General features: G+C 35.9%; 4 protein-coding genes across 4 annotated transcripts; 1 reads left to right on the top strand and 3 right to left on the bottom strand.

Moving 5' to 3' along the window:
- Window positions 1-10109: 10109 nt before the first annotated feature.
- Window positions 10110-10770, bottom strand: LOC111800165 (NDR1/HIN1-like protein 3). Its single transcript, XM_023683757.1, has one exon. The coding sequence runs from the start codon at window positions 10768-10770 to the stop codon at window positions 10114-10116; it is 657 nt and encodes a 218-aa protein (XP_023539525.1). The 3' UTR covers window positions 10110-10113.
- A 1448-nt stretch (window positions 10771-12218) lies between these two features.
- Window positions 12219-12914, bottom strand: LOC111800164 (NDR1/HIN1-like protein 10). The gene has a single exon (XM_023683756.1). The coding sequence runs from the start codon at window positions 12912-12914 to the stop codon at window positions 12219-12221; it is 696 nt and encodes a 231-aa protein (XP_023539524.1).
- A 3118-nt stretch (window positions 12915-16032) lies between these two features.
- LOC111800666 (NDR1/HIN1-like protein 10) lies at window positions 16033-16847 on the bottom strand. Its single transcript, XM_023684470.1, has one exon. It carries the CDS (start codon window positions 16791-16793, stop codon window positions 16125-16127), a length of 669 nt encoding a protein of 222 aa, XP_023540238.1. The 5' UTR covers window positions 16794-16847; the 3' UTR covers window positions 16033-16124.
- A 1696-nt stretch (window positions 16848-18543) lies between these two features.
- Window positions 18544-19402, top strand: LOC111800684 (NDR1/HIN1-like protein 10). Its single transcript, XM_023684491.1, has one exon. The coding sequence runs from the start codon at window positions 18592-18594 to the stop codon at window positions 19258-19260; it is 669 nt and encodes a 222-aa protein (XP_023540259.1). The 5' UTR covers window positions 18544-18591; the 3' UTR covers window positions 19261-19402.
- The last annotated feature ends 1846 nt before the right edge of the window (window positions 19403-21248 follow it).

Raw genomic sequence — 21248 nt, 5'->3', positions numbered from 1 at the left:
TATCGAGTTTATGATTTTTCATTTGACCTATAATTGCAAATTGGTTAGAACCCTAAAATTTTAGAATCAAACGTCACATTCAACTCAACTCAACTCATACCTGGTTTTCATCATCTTCTTCAATCTTTCATTCATTGTTCAAGTATTTTTGTGAGATCTCATTTCGATTGAAGATGGAAAACGAAGCATTCTTTATAAGAATATGAAAACGCATTTTGCGATTCCAATTTTGAGTTTATCTAGTTGGGTGATTAATGGGTTTTATTCGTTCTTGCCTCAAAAGGAGCAAAACAATTAAAGGAGAATAATTAAGAAAGAATTAAGTAAAAGAGGGAAATGAAATAAAACCTAATTAATAGCAGAAAGTGGGATTCCCCTTTTGGATAAAGCAAAGCAAACACTGAGAGCTTCTCTTCTTTTGAGTGGGTGTGTGGGAAGTGTTAATTGTTGGCTCATAGGGACAATTAACTTTGATCAAAATGCGCACACCACCTTTTCATTCAACATTTTGGACGCTTCAGCTTTTCTCAAAAGCAGCATTGCCCAATGCTATATCTCAATGATCCATATAACATACACACACACACACAAATAAATGCGAGCATCAATGAGTCATGTGGGGTTTTGGTATGGAGAGGTTTAGAAGACTTCATTGGTTCTCGCTCTCAAAATCAATACATTTCATTACCTGAAAACTAAGAATTTAGGTCACACATCTAACAACAATTATTTTCATTGAAAAATAGAAGAGGCTAGGCTACCATCCAGTCTTAAGATATAAGCAAGAAAAAAGAACTTGTCAGGTTGGATTTTGTTCATACTAAGAAACGGTGAGATCTCACATCGATTGAATAGAGGAACGAAACGTTCTTTATATGGGTGTGAAGATCTTTCCTAGTAAACGTGTTTTAAAATCTTGAGATTGATGACGATACGTAATAGACTAAAACAGACAATATCTACTAGTAGTGGAGTTTGATTATTACAATTGGTATCAGAATCAAACATCAGGTGGTATGCCAGCGAAGACGCTGGCCCTCCAAAAGGTGGATTGTGAGATCCCATATCGTTTGGAGAGGGAATTGTTGGACGACGGACCCCCAAGGGGGTTGGATTGTGAGATCCTACATCAATAAGAGAGGGGAACGAAACATTTTTTATAAGGGTGTGAGTGAGGACACTGGGCTCTCAAAGGAGTGGATTGTGAGATTCAGAAACTAGCTATCTAGATTTCATTCGAACGAATATTTGATTTAGTGAAGAAGGTATTCTATAGATATATATGATTTTCAATACGTTTATCTCACGTATACTCAACTTTTTACTCCTTATATTTAAAGATCATGAAGAAAGTAAGGGAAAATGATAAAATTCAATATCATCACAAACTCAAAAAGCTTTCAACTTTTAACTAAACACAGCTAATTTCTTGATGGGAACTTAAAAAAACATGTATATCTTAGTGAGGTGTGTGCCTTTTGGGTACCAAAGTAAGAGAAGAAGGGTTTATGTTTGATCCTTCACATTATGAAGTAAAGAAAACTTAAGCAACAAGCTAAATTGTTTGAGATTAAAGATAAACCATTATGCTTCTTTCACTTTGGAAACCTTTTAAAACCCACCATTAAATCCCAATGCATTTATATATACATAGCCAACTTTTTGGAACTCTAATCACTTTCTAAAGACATGGCCTTCATCTTCTCTTTAAATTTTGTCATTTTTTTTCTTTTTTCCTTTTACCTTTTCCCCCTTTTCATTGATTTATTTGGAATTTGGCCTAACCCTTAGGCATATCACCTATGTGCACAAGCCTATCTATTCTAATACTTACAACTCCATTCTTGTTCGCTAATTTTTAAGTCGTATATATCAAGAAAGACACTCATCTTAATGAAAAGATCATAAAAGTACCTTAAAGCGTCTCCCAAAGTTCTCTTCAACCAATTATTTTGATCATGTTTCATCATTTTGTTCATCTTGTTTCATTTGATGTTTGGTTCAGTTATGGCAAGCATCTAATTTGGCCTCAAATGTAACACTTCAATTGTGATCCACAAGGTCTTATAGGTCGTGTTTAAAGGTAAAATATTGTGAATCTTTATCCCGCAATAATGTAGAAATAAGAAGTTGGGACCAATGTTTTCACATGGTAACTTTCTTTTCCTTCTTCATGCACTATTGCATGAATCTTTGCCTCAACGAATTCCTCGTTGGTTGGAGAGGAGAACGAAACATTTCTTATAAGGATGTGGAAATCTCTCTCTAGTAGACGCATTTTAACACTGTAACAATGCAAGCCCATCGCTAGCATTCCCCATATAAAGAATGTTTTGTTCTCCTACCCAACTAATGTGGGATCTCACAAAAACCGTGAGACTGATAGTAATGTGCTGTGAGGATGTTGGTCTCCAAAGGGGGTGGATTGTGAGATCCCACATCGGTGCATTTCTTATAAGAGTGTAGAAACCTCTCCCTAAGTTAAAAGGCGATGCAATCCTCACCAACTTTTTGTAGAGGTATATGGGAGAAACAATGTGCATATAGGCTTGGTTATCCAAGTTGCATTGTCCTAAGCATTTCTTAAAGAAAACAAAAGAAGAAAGAAAAGGGTACAAAGATTTAGAAAGACGTAGATAATGAAAAAGCTGCAAAATTGGGAGACCCACCAAAGGAAGAATTGAGGCAAGTAAAATTTGTGTTGGGCATCTACAAAAGACAAAAGATTTAAACATGGAGACAAAGTTTGAACACAAATTGATCCNAAAAAATAAAAAAAAAAAAAAAAAAAAAAAAGAGGTAAAGGGTAAGTAACACCATGGTTGTTTTCCACACCGTCACTCTCTCCATTCCCTTTTCACGAATGTGTGTGGGTGAAGAAAGAGTGTCATAATATTATTCCTTCATCAAAGTAAGGGATCCAAAATCAATGAACAATTCCCTCAAGTTTCTTTCTNTTTTTTTTAACAATTTGAATTGACACTCTCTTCATTCCCCTCAGGATCCAAGGAAAGAAACATCGATTGAGAAGGAGATTCTTTCATGTGGAGTTGCTGTTTTCGCCATGGTAGATGCTTGGTCAAAAAAGAGAGATAACCCAACCAACCTCATGTGAAATGCTGTCTTTGAATGGATTTTTTTAGGACATTGTGACGCTTTTGATGTCTGTTAGGTCGTTATCTTCAACCATACACTTGTTTGAGACAAAGTTTTGGACATACTTTGGAGTGCAAGTGGAGTTCATATGCATATAGTTAGAATTATAATCCCAATTGAATTCATGTTGGTTGAAATATTTGGAGCAGCCATGGATTAGGGTGGGGCTATGTAGAGTGACCTTGGTTTGGGCCATTTTCACTTTAATAATAGAACATGTCCATTCATGTTTTTCAGGTCTACCAAGTTTTTAAAACAGATATGGCCCAACTAGCCTTTAATGTTTGGGAGCTTTGCTTGTTGAGTTTTTGACCTAACTCATAACTCTCTCTCATAATTAGGGTTTGTAAAAAGAATTTACCACAATGTCATCTTTGTTCAATTTTGATATATATAATTCCATTATGAGCTATGTTTCTTTTGAGATTTAATTTTGTGAATACCCATGAAGATGAGGTAAGTTTGTTCCATCACTTGGTATATGTGTTGTGGCATCCGTGACTTACATGAATGTATTAAGATCACGTCTAAATAGGAGCGATTTTGAGAATATGATATTGTAAATTGTCTAAGTTTTGATTTGATTTGGTTATTTGGATTAAATTTGATTTGATTTGGTTATTTGAATTAGATTTAGTCATACCAGGTTTAGTTATATATCGGGATTTGATATCACGATTTGGGAGAGTTTTGGGTGTCACATTGTATTTGTTGAGTGACATATTGGTGAGAGTCTTTGTAGTGTGATAGTGAAGTATTCACTTGTAACGCTTGGTTTTATTAGTGATTGGTTGCTACCCGTGGATGTAGGGGAACTTCTCTTCGAACCACGTAAATATCTTAGTGTCTCTTTGTGTAATTCCGTTCATTGGTGTTGTGAGTACATTTGTTCCGCTTTCGGCCCACAACATATGAGGATTAAAAAAACTTTTAAAAAATTATAAATCACTACTTATACCAACAAGGTGGGTCTTCTTTAGTTAAACATGTTTTACTTGGAACAATTCTATGTCAAGTAGACCTCTTAAAAACTTTCCCTATGTTGGGTGACATACTAAGAATTTTCTTGTGATGCATGTGAGTGAGAACAAAACATGTTGAAAAAATGCAAATGTGCCCATGTCGCAGAGAATGTAGAGGAATGTCAGAGTCAACACGTATCATCCTAGACATGAGTCGTTACATCTTACGCACTCAGATCAACGAACATTTTTGTGGTTACCAACTTATTGCAATTTGATAAATTGCTTCACTTAAAACACTTTAATTTATAAGCAATCTTGGTGGAATCAATACTTAAGATAGAATGCTTCTATTCTACTACTTGTTAAGAGTGTACACGTGAGTTTGGCTAAACTCTCTTCAACAAAAAATCACATGTCAGTCATAAAAAATGTGAGAGGTTGGGGCATGGAGGCCATTTGTGGAAGAGCTGTTATTGGAAACCCACAATTCACCTAACTTCATTCTCTCCTCACACACCAAAAACCATGCAAACACTCGCAGACAAAGTGGTGGTTTCGAACACGCCATCAATCCAGTGAAGAAGACAAACTCAGAGTTTATTTAAGAAGAAGACAATGGCCCCTAAGTAAATTTATTAACAAGATTAAATGGGTTTTATAAGCATTTGAAAAGGATAAATAAACCGTAACCTTCCATGTTAGCTCGTTATGTATCGCCGTCAGCCTCACAGTTTTAAATCTCCGCTATAGGGAGAGGTTTTCATGAAATGTTATCCAATCAGGTGGGATCTCACAATCTACCAGTTGGAGGCCGAGCAAGCTAAGGAGAGGTTTCCACTCACTTATAAAAAATGTTTCAACTTGAGATCTCACAATCCATCCCTTGGAGATCCAGCATCTTCGCTGGTACACCGTTTAGTGTCTTGCTCTAATATTATTAGTTTGTTACACATCACTGTCGTTTTATAAGAGAGATTTTTACTTGTGAGTAAGCAATGTTTCGTTCCTTTCTCCAAATCTCACAAATTGTTGAGGATTATCGAGGGTGAGTCCCACTGGGGTTAATTTAGTAGAAGATCATAGAGGAGAAATACTATCTTTATTGGGATGAGGCCTTTTGGGAAGCCCAAAGTAGAGTCATCTTACACTCAAAATTGACAATATCATACCAATGTGGAGGGTCGTGATTCCTAACATGACATCAGAGCTAAGGGTCGTGATTCCTAACATGACATAAGAGCTATGTCTTAAACTTAATTATATGACTAGAATATAATATCGAACAATTATGGAGAGTCGTGATTACTAACACAAATGTGCTCGTGTACCTTTCCAAGGTCTTACCCGTCCTATAAAGTAAAATAGACTTGTTTCCGAAAATGAAGCCCGTTGGGAGGCACCATCATTGATAACCCGCTCAACAACTTCAAAATTTGAACCACCCCACACTCTCCCAACTCCACGTCACCATTAATTCACAGACTAAAAACAAAAAAATTAAATCACCATTTTCCATTTTCCCCTCACAAAATCTCTCTTCTCAAGCCGTAATTCCCTTAAAGACATGGACGGCGGCCTGAACAAGATCGCCACCGCACTCATCTCCCTCTTCGCCATCACTTTCCTACTCCTCCTCGCCCAAATCCTCTNCGAGCAGTGTTTCTCTTCCCCTCTCCACCACCTCCTGTCTGAAGCTTCTTTAAATCTCCACCCCCGGCGGCATTTCTCTTCCCCTCTCCACCACCTCCTGCCCAAAGCTTCTTTAAATCTCCACCCCCGGCGCCGTTTCTCTTCCCCTCTCCGCCACCCCCACCCAACCCAAACAAAATTGCATCTACCTTTTCCGCTGGAGGACCAAAACCAGGATCGAACCCACAGAAATCGCGTCCAAGGTCCACGATGATTCCGCGTCGCCGGAGACGGCGGCGGTCGACCAAGAATTGGAGAAGTGGCGGGTACTGTGCGGACCGTCCAGAGCGCTTTTCACTATCGTTGAAGAGGAAGAAGAGAGAGAAGGAGTAGAATCTTGCGAGTGTGATCCTAAACCGGATTTCGATACGACGCCGTTTTATACGCCCTGCGGTTCTCCTCCCTTCTTCTCGCCGTCGCCCACTCGTCACGCCGGTGACTCCCCGGTCCAAAAAGATTCTTCCGACGGCTCGTTTTTGGCTATTGAGATTACCCACTGACGAGAATCCGCAACGTGCATTTGACGGTATCACTATTTCTTGTCATTATTGTTTGACACTACGTGTCAACTCTCGGTCGACGTGTCAGCCCACTAGGCTCGTATTTCCATGACCGTTTTTGCCACGTCAGTTACGTTTCGTGTTAAATAGGAAGGGGGCCACATGACGAGACCCATAAGTTTAACGTCTCGTGTCGTCTTCTTTTGTTATCTTTTTTTATCTTTTCTGGTATTAATTATAATCTGGTGCGGGGAGGTGTAGATGAACATTTTCTAAGGGAACCTTTTTCATATGCCAGCGTGGCAGTTAACAATCAAAACGGCTATATTGTGGGCCCCTAATTATACTCCGACCCAAGCCTGCTCCATATTTAATGTCAAGGAAAAAAGAAAAAGAATTATGGTTTATTCATAATTTATTTTCTATTTAAAATAGTTTATTGTTTTATTATTTTAAAATTTAAGGTTCTTCATGTTAACGTTATCTACATTCATATAATTTATTAGACACATTGATTTACCGTATGGTAAATATTAATATATATTGTTAAGGTAATTAATTATACATTAGTCTAAAAATTTTATTTGATTCATCTTATCCATAACATATGGTTCGAATCTATTTTATATAACTATTTATTTAAAAAATGGTTATTAGCCAAATTCTTTTTTTTATTTTTTATTTTTATCTCTAATCTATGTCATCATACAAGATATTAAAAGTTTAATTTTTTGAAGTCTTTTTTTATTATTCCATGTACAACCAACCTTCTCTTTTTCTATTATATGCTATGAAATGTATTAAATAATTTAATTCTTTTAAGTTTTTTTTGCTTTTAATTTCTCCCGCTATACAACAAACGGTTGAATTAGTCGTTCATTTACAATCGATGTTATCTGAAGACAACTATTATTTACATCAATTTATATTATAAATTTTAAATTTTATCAAATTGTATTTTTAGTTTAAATAAATACTATAATTTTTATTCTTAATTCAAATACGGTAATTTAATTAGTAATTTTAACACACACAAAAAAGAATACTTTTAAATTTATTCTGTTATATTTATTATTTTATGTTAGATTGTCTTATATGAATGGTTAGATATTAAGATATTAATATTATTTTAATGCGCACAAGACAATTTACACATTTTCATTTGAATTATAAAATAAAAATAAATTATTTAAACATATCTTATTTGGCATTATTGCAATAAATTATTTAAACACCATTATAGCATTTAATCAAATGTGGGACTATTAGATAAACTCCTAGATTAAAAAAAGTAACTAAATATGTATAGTCTAAAGGACTATAAGTAAAAATATAAAAAAATTGATTAAATATTTTAATATTGACTTTGAAATATCACGATCAATATTTTGGACATGAATAGAAATTCCATACCTACAAAACTTTTAAGATATTATCAATTATTAATAAAATCATTGCCATCGTAAAAAATAATAATAATTGAATTAGTAACGTCACTCGGTCGTTATTACAACTCAATACTAATTACTACTACATTAATAATTTTTAGCCATTTTTTTAATATATCTTCGTAATAATTATAAAATATTCATAACAGATTATCTATGTCCAATTCGATGAGTCGAAAAATTATTAAAAAAAAACTACTACAATATCGAGTTTTTAATAACTCTTAACATATATTTTAAAAAAATCATCATCCTCCTTAGTAATTATTGGTACAAATTGAAGTGGTTAAAAATGACAGTTTTACCTCGTACTTTTCAAACTTAGAGACAGTAACTCAATAAGCGACATGGCAGCCGATAATCTGAAAGCGTAGAAACGTTCTTCCACGAGAAATCAAGGGAAGATTAAGGCCACAACGCACCTTGGGCTTGAGTTTGATCTTAATGAGATCAATATTCACTCTTATCTGAAGACGAAGCTCCAATTTAAGGGTGAAGGTCTCAACAAGCTTCTCAAGACCAAACACAGCCAGCTGCTCAGCGTTGAGGTTCATCAATTGCTGACCATCAAACTTCAATTTCAGCAGCTTCGACCCATCTTGGCCTTGGTAGAAAGGCGACAGCGACGCGTTACTAAACTTTATGTCTTGATACAACACGGTCACTTCGATGCGGTCGAAAAAAACTCCGAATGCACGATTAGGGTTTTTGACTTTCATGTTCACAGTCAGGTCGAACAGGAGTTGCTTGTCGTCGGTGAAGTTGAATTGGGTTAGGTCGGCGTCGATCACGTGGAATTTGATCTTGTTAGCCATGGTAATGAGCCAGACGATTAACAACGAAAGAAGAACGAAAATTAAAATGATAATCAAGAATATGATCATGCATTTCTTTGTTCTTGACATGGTTGAGAGATTAAGGTTGTGGAGTTCATTGGTCACCTTGGAGGGTTTTGTACAAAGATTTTTGTTTTTGTTGACCAAATCATATATTATTAGACATTAGTTGTTGATTTAATTAAATCATTTTGTATGTTATAAAACTAGGAATTTTTGTATTCTAATATCAAGTGGCATGTTGAATAATTAACTATGTTGTGAGTCAATGTTTAATTATAGATGTTAATTTGAATAGTTTCCATGACATTCCCATGTTATGATACTAGGCTCTTTGTATTATGAAATTTATAGAGATGACAACCCGTAGTCAACTATGACACGTCGTGTCATGAATGTTTTACTTAGTTACGTTAGGTATGACAGATAAATTGGGGGACATTTATATTTCTTCTTGTCCCTTAAGAGAATTGAAACAGAGATTCTTATTTGGTTGCGAAGTAATAGATAATTAGTAGTTTGTTAGATAATGAAATGATTTCCACGACTATGGATTTTTTTTTTTTTTAATTTAAAAGATTAGGTCATATTAAGCGTTTGACATATGATTTATATAACAATTTATGTCCATTGCTAGTAGATATTGTTTACTTTAGCCTGTTAATCTCCACACGTCTAAATGTTTCGTTCTCCTCTCAATCGATATGAAATCTCACAATCCACCCACCCCTTAAGGCCTAGCGTCTTCGCTACACCGCTCAATGTCTAGTTCTAATACAATTTGTAATAGTTCAAATCTATCGCTAATAGATATTGCGAGATCTCACAATCCACCCCTCAAGTGCTCAACGTCCTCGCTATACAGCCTAGTATCTGACTTTGATACTATTCGTAACTTGATTCAAGCCCACCGCTAATAGATATTGTCTGTTTAGGCTCATTACTTATCGTTATCAGCCTCACAGTTTTAAACATGTCTGTTAGGGAGAGGTTTCCACACCTTTATAAGGAATGATTCGTTATTCTCTCCAATCATTGTGGGATCTTACAATTCACCCCCTTGGATGCCATCATTCTTACTAGTACACTACTTGGTGTCTGTCTCTAATACCATTTGTAACTATAACCAAACTCACCACTAACAAATATTATTCAATTTGACCCGTTACATATCGTTGTCAGCCTCACGAATTTAAAAAACGTCTATTATGGAAAGTTGTATAATCATGCACCGTAAGATTTTTTAGAAAATATTTAGATTAATATTTAATATTATTTGTTAGAACTACCGTTTCAATATTGAATTTTAAAATTGAGATAATAACATTGTTTATCACTTCCCCTTTATGTTATTGTCGTGATTAATCCGACGGAAGAAGGTGACCATACTAATTTATTTTCACACAATATAATATAACCAATTGACAAAATTAAATACAATCAAACATTAAAATAATACCAACAAAAATAAGATGAATTTATGAATCCAACAAAAGACCAAGTCAACGACCAAAACCAATTACCAATAATCAATATCACAGCCGGTGGACTGAAACAACGACGGAGCTGAGCTTCCATCGGAACTCAACGTAACTTTTACCTCACAATTCACCTTCGGCTTAAATTTCCCGATCCTTACGGCGCCGAATTTCAACCTGATACGAAGATTAAGCTCGACGTCGATATCGTAAACGCCGGCGAGTTTCTCGGAGTTGAATTGTGCCAGCCCCTGGCCGGAAAGGAGGAGGAGCTGCTGGCCGGAGAATTCGGGGCTGAGGACGGCGGTGGTCTTGTGGCCTTGGTAGAACGGCGGCAGCCACTTGGTCTGCAGCCGTTGGTCTTTGTAAACAGCGGCAGCTTCGATGGTGTCGTAGTACACTCCGATTCGCTTGTTGGGGTTTCTGGCGGTGATGTTGAGAGCCAAGTTGAAATGAAGCTGATTGTCGGTGAGGTTGAATTGGGTGAGTTTAGCGTCGGTGACGTGGAATTTGACTTTGTTGGGACGGAATATGAGCCATAAAATCAATACGGCGAGACCAATTACGATGATGATGGTGATGAGGACCTTGAGAAAGGTGGTGAAGCAGCCGCAGCCGGAGCCGCAGCGGTTGTGGTGGTGGTGGCCTGGGCGGTGGTAGGTGACGGCGTTCGAGGGGGTTTGTTGCTTGCCGGACATGTTTGTAGAGAGAGGAAATTGAATTACAGAGGATTGGTTGAAATGAGAGAAAAGATGGGATTTTTATAAGACATAGAAAGTGGGAAGTTGCCAAATTGGCGTTTAGGGGAGAAAACATTGTTTGGAGTTCGTGGGAATTAATTTCCATTGGCCTTCGACAAGGCCAATGGAAACAGGACAAAGATTTTGTTTTTTCTTATGGTCGCTGACCCAGTAATTTAAGGCGTTGACTTTTATTTAAGAATTTAATCCATATATGATCAGATGTTTAATCAAGTTTAGGGTATTCAATGTGTTGGTTTATCTAGTTCCCGTGTTTGGTCCAACGGCTATTGAGGATTATTGAGAGGAATAGTTTTACATTGGTTAATTACGAGGAAGATCGTGAATTTACAAGTAACGAGTATTATCTTTATTGGTATGAAACCTTTTGGGAAACTAAAAGCAAACATAAGAGCTTATGATCAAAGTGGACAATATCATATCAGCGTTGAGATTCGTGATTCCCCAAGAGCTTATGATCAAACTTTGATCATAAGTTCTCGTGACTTTATTTTTTGTTTCCCCAAAAGATGTCATACTAATGGAGATAGTGTTTTTTACCTATAAACTCATGATCGATCGACCTTTAAATTAACCAATGTGGGACACCTGTCCCAACAATCCTCGACAATCCTCCCCTTGAACAAAATACATTATAGAGCCTCCCCTAAGACTCATATGGAGCCCTGGAATAGTCTCTCCTTAATCGAGGCTCGACTTCTTCTTTATAGCCCTCGAACAAAGTATATCTTTTTTCTCAACACATGAGTCAGTTTTGACTACACCTTCGAGACTCACAACTTTTTTGTTCGACATTTAAGAATTCTATTGACATGGCTAAGTTAAGGGCATGACTCTGATACTATGTTACGAACCACATCTCTTTATAATGATATGATATTATCTACTTTGAGTATAAACTTTCTTGGTTTTGCTTTTAGTTTTTCCAAAAGATCTTATACAAATGGAGATAGTGTTTCTTACTCATAAACCAATGATCAACCCTTTAATTAGCCGATGTGTGACTCCTCTCCCAACAATCCTCAACATCAGATAGTATACCCCATCTTCGATTCATGATAGATTTGGACTTCAAAACTGGCAAACACTCATTTTTAGCTTAAGGCAAGGGAATTAAGTCAAATTCGAGCAACAATGAAGCATGGTAAGAAAGGTTTTGGCCCCCACGAATTTAGCAGCTATTAGGACAGAGTATGAGGCCAAGTGACATGGCAATAATGAAAGGAAGATTTTTGTTTCATTAGGCCATTTCTTCGGATTTAGTAAACACATTGTTAAGGATAGTTACCGTTTATTATAAGGCAAATATCTAGATATTTTCTTTACATTACCGCTTACCTATTGTTCTTTCCATATCATTTGTAATTTAACTTTCGCCCGAGGAATCAGAATTTGAAATCGCAAGCCGTGGCAGCATGAATCCTCATTACACCAGGCCGCCGAGATTTACCGTTAATCAAAGGAACCTTCAATCCACAGTACACCGTGGGATTCAATTTCAAGACCACCGTACCGGACTTCATCCTCAACCGGAAAAAGAACTTGACATCAATGGGGTAAATGCCGGAGCTTTTCTCAGCGTTAAACTCAGCAAATTCATGGCCGCCAAGAAGCACCAACTGCTGACCCTCGAACTTCCTGGAGTTGAGGACCACCGTGCTCTTTGTCTCTTGGGCGAACGCTGGCAGCCACTGTGTCTCGAGCCTTTGGTTCTTATAAACCACATCCATTTGGTTGATGTCGTAGTAGACACGGTACCGCTTGTTGGGGTTTCTGATGGTTACGTTGAGACCCAATTTGTAAGAGAGTGGATTGCCAACTCTCATGTTTGCATTGGTACTGAAGTTTCGATTGATGGTGAAGTTGAATTGGGTGAGCTCGGCGCTGCTCACGTTGAACTCCAGCTTTGTTGGACTGTACACAAACCCTAATATCAACAATAGAATACCAACCCCCACGATGAAACTAATTGCCACCTTCAGGATGGTGCACAAGATGCGGCGGCTGCGGTGGGCTTTTGTCGAAGGAGGCACGGCGGCGCCATAGAAGTTGGTGTTCAAATAGGGTTGTCTGTCGGCCATTAATTGCAAAGGAAGGTGAAATGAACGATCAATGAATTGGTAAGACGATGTGTGATTTGATTTGGTTTATATAGTGAAGGAAGATGGCGGATTCATTTTCAAATGCCCATTTCGTAGCCAACTTCAAAATTTGTATAGTTTGAATTGAAATGGGAGGAATAATGGGTCAAAGACATCGGAATGGATCTCCTTCCTCAACGTCATTCAAACCATTTCCTGACGTTAGCTGTAACGACTCAAACCCACGAATAGATATTGTCCTCTTTTGACTTTTCCTTTCAGACTTTGTCTTATAAAGAATGTTTCGTTCTCTTCCCTAACTGATGTGGAATCTCACATTCACCCCTTTTGAGACCTGGTGTCCTTACTAGCCCTCGTTCCCTTCTTCAATCGATGTGGGACCTCCCAATCCACCCTTCTTCAGGGTCCAGTGACCTTGCTGGCACACCGCCTCGTGTCCACCCCCTCTGAGACTCAACCTCCTCGTTGGCACATCGCCCAGTGTTTGGCTCTGATATCATTTATAACGACTCAATCAAGTCCACTACTAGTAGATATTATCCTCCTTAAGCTTTCTCTTTCAGGCTTTCACTCAAGGTTTTTAAAACAGGTATGCTAAGGAGAGTTTCTACACCCTTGTAAAAAATGTTTCGTTCTCCTCCCGAACTAACGTGGAACATCACAAAATTGAATGGAATATGTACTTTTGTTGTCAAACTTGGAAGAAGATTATAGTTGACAATTGAAAAGAGAATACATTCGATTATTCAAACACAAAAAAGAAACAGTCGAGAAAAGTGGAAGCGTACACGGTTGGCTTAAAGTTTCAAACTTTATAATAGAATACATCATAATTGCTTCTAATTCCCTCCATTTTTAGGGCTCTAAAACATTCTTCTAACAACACTGTCTGTTCATGTTTCTCTCCCCTTTATGCTTTCCTTGTCAGCTACTGAATATGAAGGCTGCAAGTTGGTGTAATTCTGATATCATGCCATTACCCTAACATCGAATGAGTTTAGTTTTTTGGTTGCTCTTAATATCCAAACCCATGTTCTTACCTTTTGTTTTCTGGATCATTCTAACAATTACCTATTAGTGACCCCTAGAATTATACCATTATTTTGTGATTTTGACTTGTAGCAACTAGTTATCTAAGATCATGGGAGCTAACCAATTTTAACGTCCCTCAAATAATCAAATGACGTTAATATGCCTTTTATAACAAACTCGGATTGATCTAAGGGGTAGAATGTAACGACCTGAAATTTTCTACTCAATCTAAGATCGCNCATGGACTTACGTGTTTCGAAAACATCTTTAAAACGACACAACAAAAGACTAAATAAAATGAATAAGAGTTTAAGTTAAAAACATCCTAGTCTAGCCTAAGTCTAAGAAAACAAATACTACTACCCTATGCATGTGTCATTATCTCGAGTTGAGATGTCGTTGTCAGCCGTACAGAAATTCCTTGCCTTAACCTGAAAAAGTAAAGTAGCACGAGGCTTGAGTATTTCTAGAATACTCAGTAAGTGACCCCCTATCGGGGTTATGCAACAATCACATGCAATGAAATGATGGGACCTATCTTTCGTTTCGTTTCGTTTCGTTTTCCCTACGGTGTAATCCTAACCTTAATGTTTCATGAACTATCTTACTCCTATCGTTACATTTCGTTTTGTGCATCCTTCTCGTATCCTGTCTCAAACATCTCCTAGAGCACATCGTACCATAATTATTATCATACAATCCACATATTATAACATATAGGAAGCATATCGATACACAGACAATTCACACATATCAATATATATGACACGTGCAGAACCACAGGGCACGTGTCAACATCAAATATAACCATGCTGATAGTAAGGGCACGTGTCAACATCAAATATAACCATGCTGATAGTAAGGTCACTTACCTGGCCAGCTTAAGTCGTTGTCACGAATATATCATTAATTAAAGTTCGATTTTGTTCTTTGAAATCCAAGTCAGCCCATGACATTAGTTTCAGGTTTGAACTCTACAACATTATTTCTCTAATTTACATTGGTCCATTGTTAAAGGTATGAAATGTTATATATCTATGGTTATATTTTTATTAAAAATCTTACTTTTCATACTATTGTATAAGTAAGTAGATACAGCTTTTTCAAGTTATTCTCGGCTTTACTACTCTCTGTATTTACGCTCTGTCTTTACTTTTTTTTTCCTCTATATTTAGTTTGTGGTTTTTAATTCCCTAATTTTTTTTTTATCTGTTTCTTATAATTCTGTTGTCATGCCTTCCAATTTTACAGTGATCTCTGTTTCCAAATCTTTCCTTATCTCAGTGTTTCCTATTCAAAAGTTTTCTTGTCATTCTATCTTTAGTCTATTCATTTGGCTACTGATAAAAATTTAATCTAATATTACTAATCTGAGACTAGAATCCTATAAATGATTGACATTTAGTTTCACTCAAAGCTAGATCATTTAATTAAATGAAGATCTAGTTGTGATTTGTAAAAAAATAGGATAAAAGAAAATAAAGATTTAATATATACCTTGTTGATCAGATCTATCTTCACGTAAATCTCTGGTGAATCTCAACTGGTAAAGGTCATTCTCATTCTTTTTTTTCTCAAGTAAATCTTACAATGATTTTCTGTTTCTTTTTTGCAGTAACTGTTATTATCTTCACGTAAATCTCTGGTGAATCTCTAAAGGTCATTCTCATTCTTTTTTTTCTCAAGTAAATCTTACAATTATTGATTTTCTGTTTCTTTTTTGCAGTTATTTGTTGGCATAAGAATAGGTTGAGGAGAGATCATTATGGGAAGGGATGAGAAGTTAGTGGAGAGAAGGGGGGAAATGTTTTTTTTTTTTTTAATTAATTAATTAATTAATTTATTATTATTATTATTATTATTATAACTATTTTATAATTATTTTTATTCGTTTATTTCTTTATTTATTTTTGGGCTATTAGATAGAAAGTCACATTATGAATCGATCAAAAATATATACAAAACTAGAATATTTATTCATACCAAAATAATAATAAATAAATAAACGGCTAAAAACCGGAAAGAGCATATGAACATAGAAAGAAAAAAACATTGAAAAAAATGATAATCAAAAGAACAAATCAAAATATGCATAGAGTTGACTCAGTCAAAACAATCGCCAAAAGTTGACCGAGTCAAAAAACCGGAGGTGGCCAATCAGAAATCGAAATTGCAGCGAGTGGCCTGAAAGAAAGTAAAAGAGGTGGCACTTGATTCCAATGGAACCTTCAATTCGCAGTTGACCTTTGGCTTCAACTTCCCAATCCTAACGGCGCCCAATTTCAACCTCAACCGTGGACGGAACTTGACGTCGATGTTGAACACGCCGGCGAGTTTCTCGGCGTTGAACTCTGTCAGCTCCTGGGCGCCGAGGAGGACGAGCTGCTGGCCGTTGAATTGAGGGGTTACGACGGTGGTGGTCTTGTGGCCTTGGTAGAAGGGCGGCAGCCATTGGGTGTTAAGCCTCTGGTCCTTGTAAAAGGGGGAGGCTTCGATGGCGTCGTAGTACACTCCAATTCGCTTGTTGGGGTTTCTAATGGTGAGGTTTAAAGCGAGATTGTAATGGAGCTGGTTGCCGGTGAAGTTGAATTGGGTGAGTTCGGCGCTGGTGACGTCGAACCTGAGCTTATTGGGACGGAATACGAGCCATAATATCAACACCGCTATGCCAACCACCACCACTATGCCAATGATGAGCTTGATAATGGTGCTGAGGAGGCAGCAGGCGCAGCCTCGGCCGTGGCCGTGGCGGTGGTAGGTCTTTGTGGGTGGAGGGACGGAGGGGCCGTAGAAGGCGCCGTTCAAATGGGGTTGTTTGTCAGCCATGTGGCGGAGAGAGAAGGGTGAGTATTTGGTGTGAAGAGAGAATTGGAAGTGAAATGATGTGGGAATTTAGAGGTGACGATTTTGATATAAATAGAGAAGGAAGTCGGCGTTTCTACGCGTAGTGGAAGCTTCGTAGGAAGTTTCTGGTTAATGTTATGGATGTTTATTTTCTTAGAAAGCTATTTGAATGGTAAGAGTATTTAGACTTATATTTAACTTTTATACCTAAATGTGTTCTATGGGGGGATGATTCGTATTAACTCTACTCTTGAAAAACAAAAAGTGGTTAACGTGACTATGTTGTGAGTGAACGTTGAAGGTGATCAAATATAGTCGAATCTTATGTAAGGGTCGTAGCAAAAAAAATTTAAATTTCTAATTTTTTAATCAAAAGTAAATAAATTAGTTGTGTTCTGGGAAAAAAGAAGAAGGGAAGGATGTAAATTTGAAAGTTTCAACACGGTTGGGGTTGGCTATCTTATTGTTATTACATTGATTAGTCCTATGGGAAATAAGATATTGATTTAGTTTTTGGTACGTTTTTGAAGACGCGGCATTGACAATTGATGTTATTTCTGACTTCTACGCTTTCTGACCCAAAACGCATCCATTGCACTCCTTTCACTTTTTATTTATTTTTTTTTATATCTACAACATTTTGACAATTTTTTTTTTTTTTTTTTTGGTGAAAATTTAAAATTTTAATTTTCTTTTGATAGAAAATATAAAATATCTTAGTTAATTTAGACCTAATGGACAATTCTATTTATTTAATTCTTTCAACCGTGACTTGGTTAATTTAGGGTAAATAATACAAATTACATCCGAATTGATCAACAAAAATTATCGTTTAAATTTTTCATTTTTATTTTGGTACACAGATTTGATTATGTAAAAAATATGTATTTTTATTCGTATATTTTCTTCAAATAATCGAAATGTTTTCTAATTTTATTTAATCTAACTATTATTTAATTTATTGTGGCTATGGAGGATTCAATATTGAAATAAAAGATGGAGGATGGAAAAAAAATGCATTCATTGAAAATTGTTCGTATTTTATTGGTGATGGGGTTTGTAGACTTTGAGAATAAGGTGACAACTATCACATATACAAAACTCGTTCTTTTCATTCATTATTTTGTTTGTATTTTTGTTTTTTTTTATTCGATGTTTGATGAGCCCAACATTCGCTTGCATCCCTTGGTTAGATTACTTATTCATCTCTATTTTTTTGTTTTCATTCACATGCAGTGTTATACCGTCCGCAACTCCTTTCTTACATCTCCCACTGATCCTCATGGAGTCTTGTGGGAACAAATCCACTGATAAGCTTTTAGCCTCCTTCTTGTTTCTCTTTATTTTCCTCACCTCAATCTTTCTTTATTATTTTTTCTTTATTTCTACAAACTTCGGCGTTTGATGTTGGAGTCCAAAATAAACCATGGGTACATAAGTTAAGGATACTATCTCCATTCGTATGAAACATTTTTACCATAAGAGCTTATGTATTTGTTGTTTCTATCAACGGCAGAGAGACTGTTGATGATTACTGAGAAGAGTAGTCTTATATTGACTAATTAAGAGGAAGATCATCACCTCCCTTCTTTCTCGGTTGTCTCCATTTTCAAATATGTTTTCAAATACATATTGAGAAAGTTCCTACAAAGCTTCCACTACGCGTATAAACGCCATCTTCCTTCACTATTTATATCAAAATCATCACCTCCAAATTCCCACATCATTTCACTCCCAATTCTCTCTTCACACCAAATACTCACCCTTCTCTCTCCGCCACATGGCTGACAAACAACCCCATTTGAACGGCGCCTTCTACGGCCCCTCCGTCCCTCCACCCACAAAGACCTACCACCGCCACGGCCACGGCCGAGGCTGCGCCTGCTGCCTCCTCAGCACCATTATCAAGCTCATCATTGGCATAGTGGTGGTGGTTGGCATAGCGGTGTTGATATTATGGCTCGTATTCCGTCCCAATAAGCTCAGGTTCGACGTCACCAGCGCCGAACTCACCCAATTCAACTTCACCGGCAACCAGCTCCATTACAATCTCGCTTTAAACCTCACCATTAGAAACCCCAACAAGCGAATTGGAGTGTACTACGACGCCATCGAAGCCTCCCCCTTTTACAAGGACCAGAGGCTTAACACCCAATGGCTGCCGCCCTTCTACCAAGGCCACAAGACCACCACCGTCGTAACCCCTCAATTCAACGGCCAGCAGCTCGTCCTCCTCGGCGCCCAGGAGCTGACAGAGTTCAACGCCGAGAAACTCGCCGGCGTGTTCAACATCGACGTCAAGTTCCGTCCACGGTTGAGGTTGAAATTGGGCGCCGTTAGGATTGGGAAGTTGAAGCCAAAGGTCAACTGCGAATTGAAGGTTCCATTGGAATCAAGTGCCACCTCTTTTACTTTCTTTCAGGCCACTCGCTGCAATTTCGATTTCTGATTGGCCACCTCCGGTTTTTTGACTCGGTCAACTTTTGGCGATTGTTTTGACTGAGTCAACTCTAATTATTTCCATTATTGTTTTTTTGTTTTTATATTCATTTTTTTATGTTCATATGAATAAATATTCTAGTTTTTGTATATTTATATAATAAATTTGGTATTTATTCTGAGAATTCATATTCTTTTTTTTTTTTAATAAATCTTACGGAAAAAAGGAAAAAAATTTGAGAATAAATCTTAATTTAGAACAAGCATATTGCAAAATTATTTATTTGTATTTATATATATAAAGAATTATTTTGAAATTTTTTAAATAAAATAGTTGAAAAATGTAAACTTATATCGAAAATGAATTATTTTTAGTAGAGTTCAGATATAATATTTGGAGAATATATTAATTATGGAATATATCTTACTATTATATCTTAATATTTCCTTTAAAATTTGATTAATAGTATATTTTATTTTATTCTTGTTATTTAATTAGTTAATATTTTCATTATTTATAAGTATTAGTTGGTAACTTGTATTCTATTTAAAGGTTATGAATATTAATGAAAATATAATTTTTAATTCCAATTCTATGGCTAGTTGTTAACTTCGAGTAAAATTTAAAATTTTTATTTTGTTCGAGAAAAAATACAATAATAATAATAAATATGGGACATATTTGTGTATCTATATTTATGAAATTTGAAGTAAATATATTTAGTTAATGGTATGTTTATTTATTCAATTAAGAAAATATGGTGAACCAACCAACGGATAGGAAAAAACACAACTTTCTATTGGAAGTGAATGGATTGAACATGGGCCACAACCCGGCCCGGATCAAACTGGACAAGGCTAGTATTTTCAATCCCGTTTTGGGCCTAGGCCTTGAGAAAGCCCAAACCATTTGAAAGTTCATTTTTTATATAAAAAAAAAACAAAAAAAACAAAAAAAACAAAAAAAACTCTTACCACTAAAGAATTAAATATTTAATCCATAAACAGACGTAGTTTAAGCTCATAATACTGTCTGCTTTGACATGTTATGTATTGGCGTCAATTTTAACATTATTTATAAGGAACGTTTTGTTTTCTTCTCTGACGACGTGAGATCTCATATAAACACCGTACAAGAAGACCTTATCTTATTAATATACAATCATAAATACAATTCAATTTGAACAACCACAGCATTAATTGACATTAAAGTTAACGAGTCTCCATCAAGAGAGGCGAAATGATTAAATGAGACAAACCACACAAGCTTTAAACCCGAGTAGATTAGAATAAATTAATTTGCAAAATGAAAGGAAGTGGGGACAAAATTGGGAAATGGAGAAAGCACGAAACTTTAGTACATTGATAATTGAAAAGTTTGGCAAACTTTGCAATTAATAACATTGGGAAAGAACAATAAAGCATAGGATATGAAAAGATTTAAATAAGTAAAGGAAAAATAGAAATTGAGCACCATCCATTACCCATGTGGAACACCAACCCCACACCCTTAAGTTCCACTTTTCATACCCATTATTATTATTTTGGATATGAAGCTTCTACATAACACTTCATTTCAATAATCGACCTTTTTAGATTTAGAATCTTTTAAATTTTGTTTTTCGAAACATGTTTGATTCTACATTACAATTGAATTCGATTTAACTTTAAAAATTGAAATAATACGAACAAACAAATTTAATAATTTAGGGTTTAATTCAATGATTATAAATTTAACATCAACATAATTGCTAATAACTTAGTTTGTGTTTAGACATTTAAATTTGTTAATTTCAAATAAAAAAATTATTAAATTCCTATACCTAAATTTAATAGGCTACCTAATTAAAGCCACATTTATTTTAATGTTTAAATGGAAAATGGAAAATAAAGTGAATAGCGTGTCCCTTACGTAACTCCTCTATTTTTAGTTCAATTAAAATTTTAATTTCAACTATAACCTTAATTTTTTTTTTTAAATTATTATTAACTCATTAT

Source organism: Cucurbita pepo, chromosome LG08 (genome assembly GCF_002806865.2).
Source record: "Cucurbita pepo subsp. pepo cultivar mu-cu-16 chromosome LG08, ASM280686v2, whole genome shotgun sequence".
NCBI lineage: Eukaryota > Viridiplantae > Streptophyta > Magnoliopsida > Cucurbitales > Cucurbitaceae > Cucurbita > Cucurbita pepo.
Note: the sequence above shows the minus strand (reverse complement) of the source record. Positions and strands in the feature narration are given on the sequence as shown.

Bases quoted from the DNA above. Each gene is read 5' to 3' on its own strand.
- LOC111800684 (XM_023684491.1), top strand. From the start codon at position 18,592: ATGGCTGACAAACAACCCCATTTGAACGGCGCCTTCTACGGCCCCTCC.
- LOC111800165 (XM_023683757.1), bottom strand. From the start codon at position 10,770: ATGTCCGGCAAGCAACAAACCCCCTCGAACGCCGTCACCTACCACCGC.
- LOC111800164 (XM_023683756.1), bottom strand. From the start codon at position 12,914: ATGGCCGACAGACAACCCTATTTGAACACCAACTTCTATGGCGCCGCC.
- LOC111800666 (XM_023684470.1), bottom strand. From the start codon at position 16,793: ATGGCTGACAAACAACCCCATTTGAACGGCGCCTTCTACGGCCCCTCC.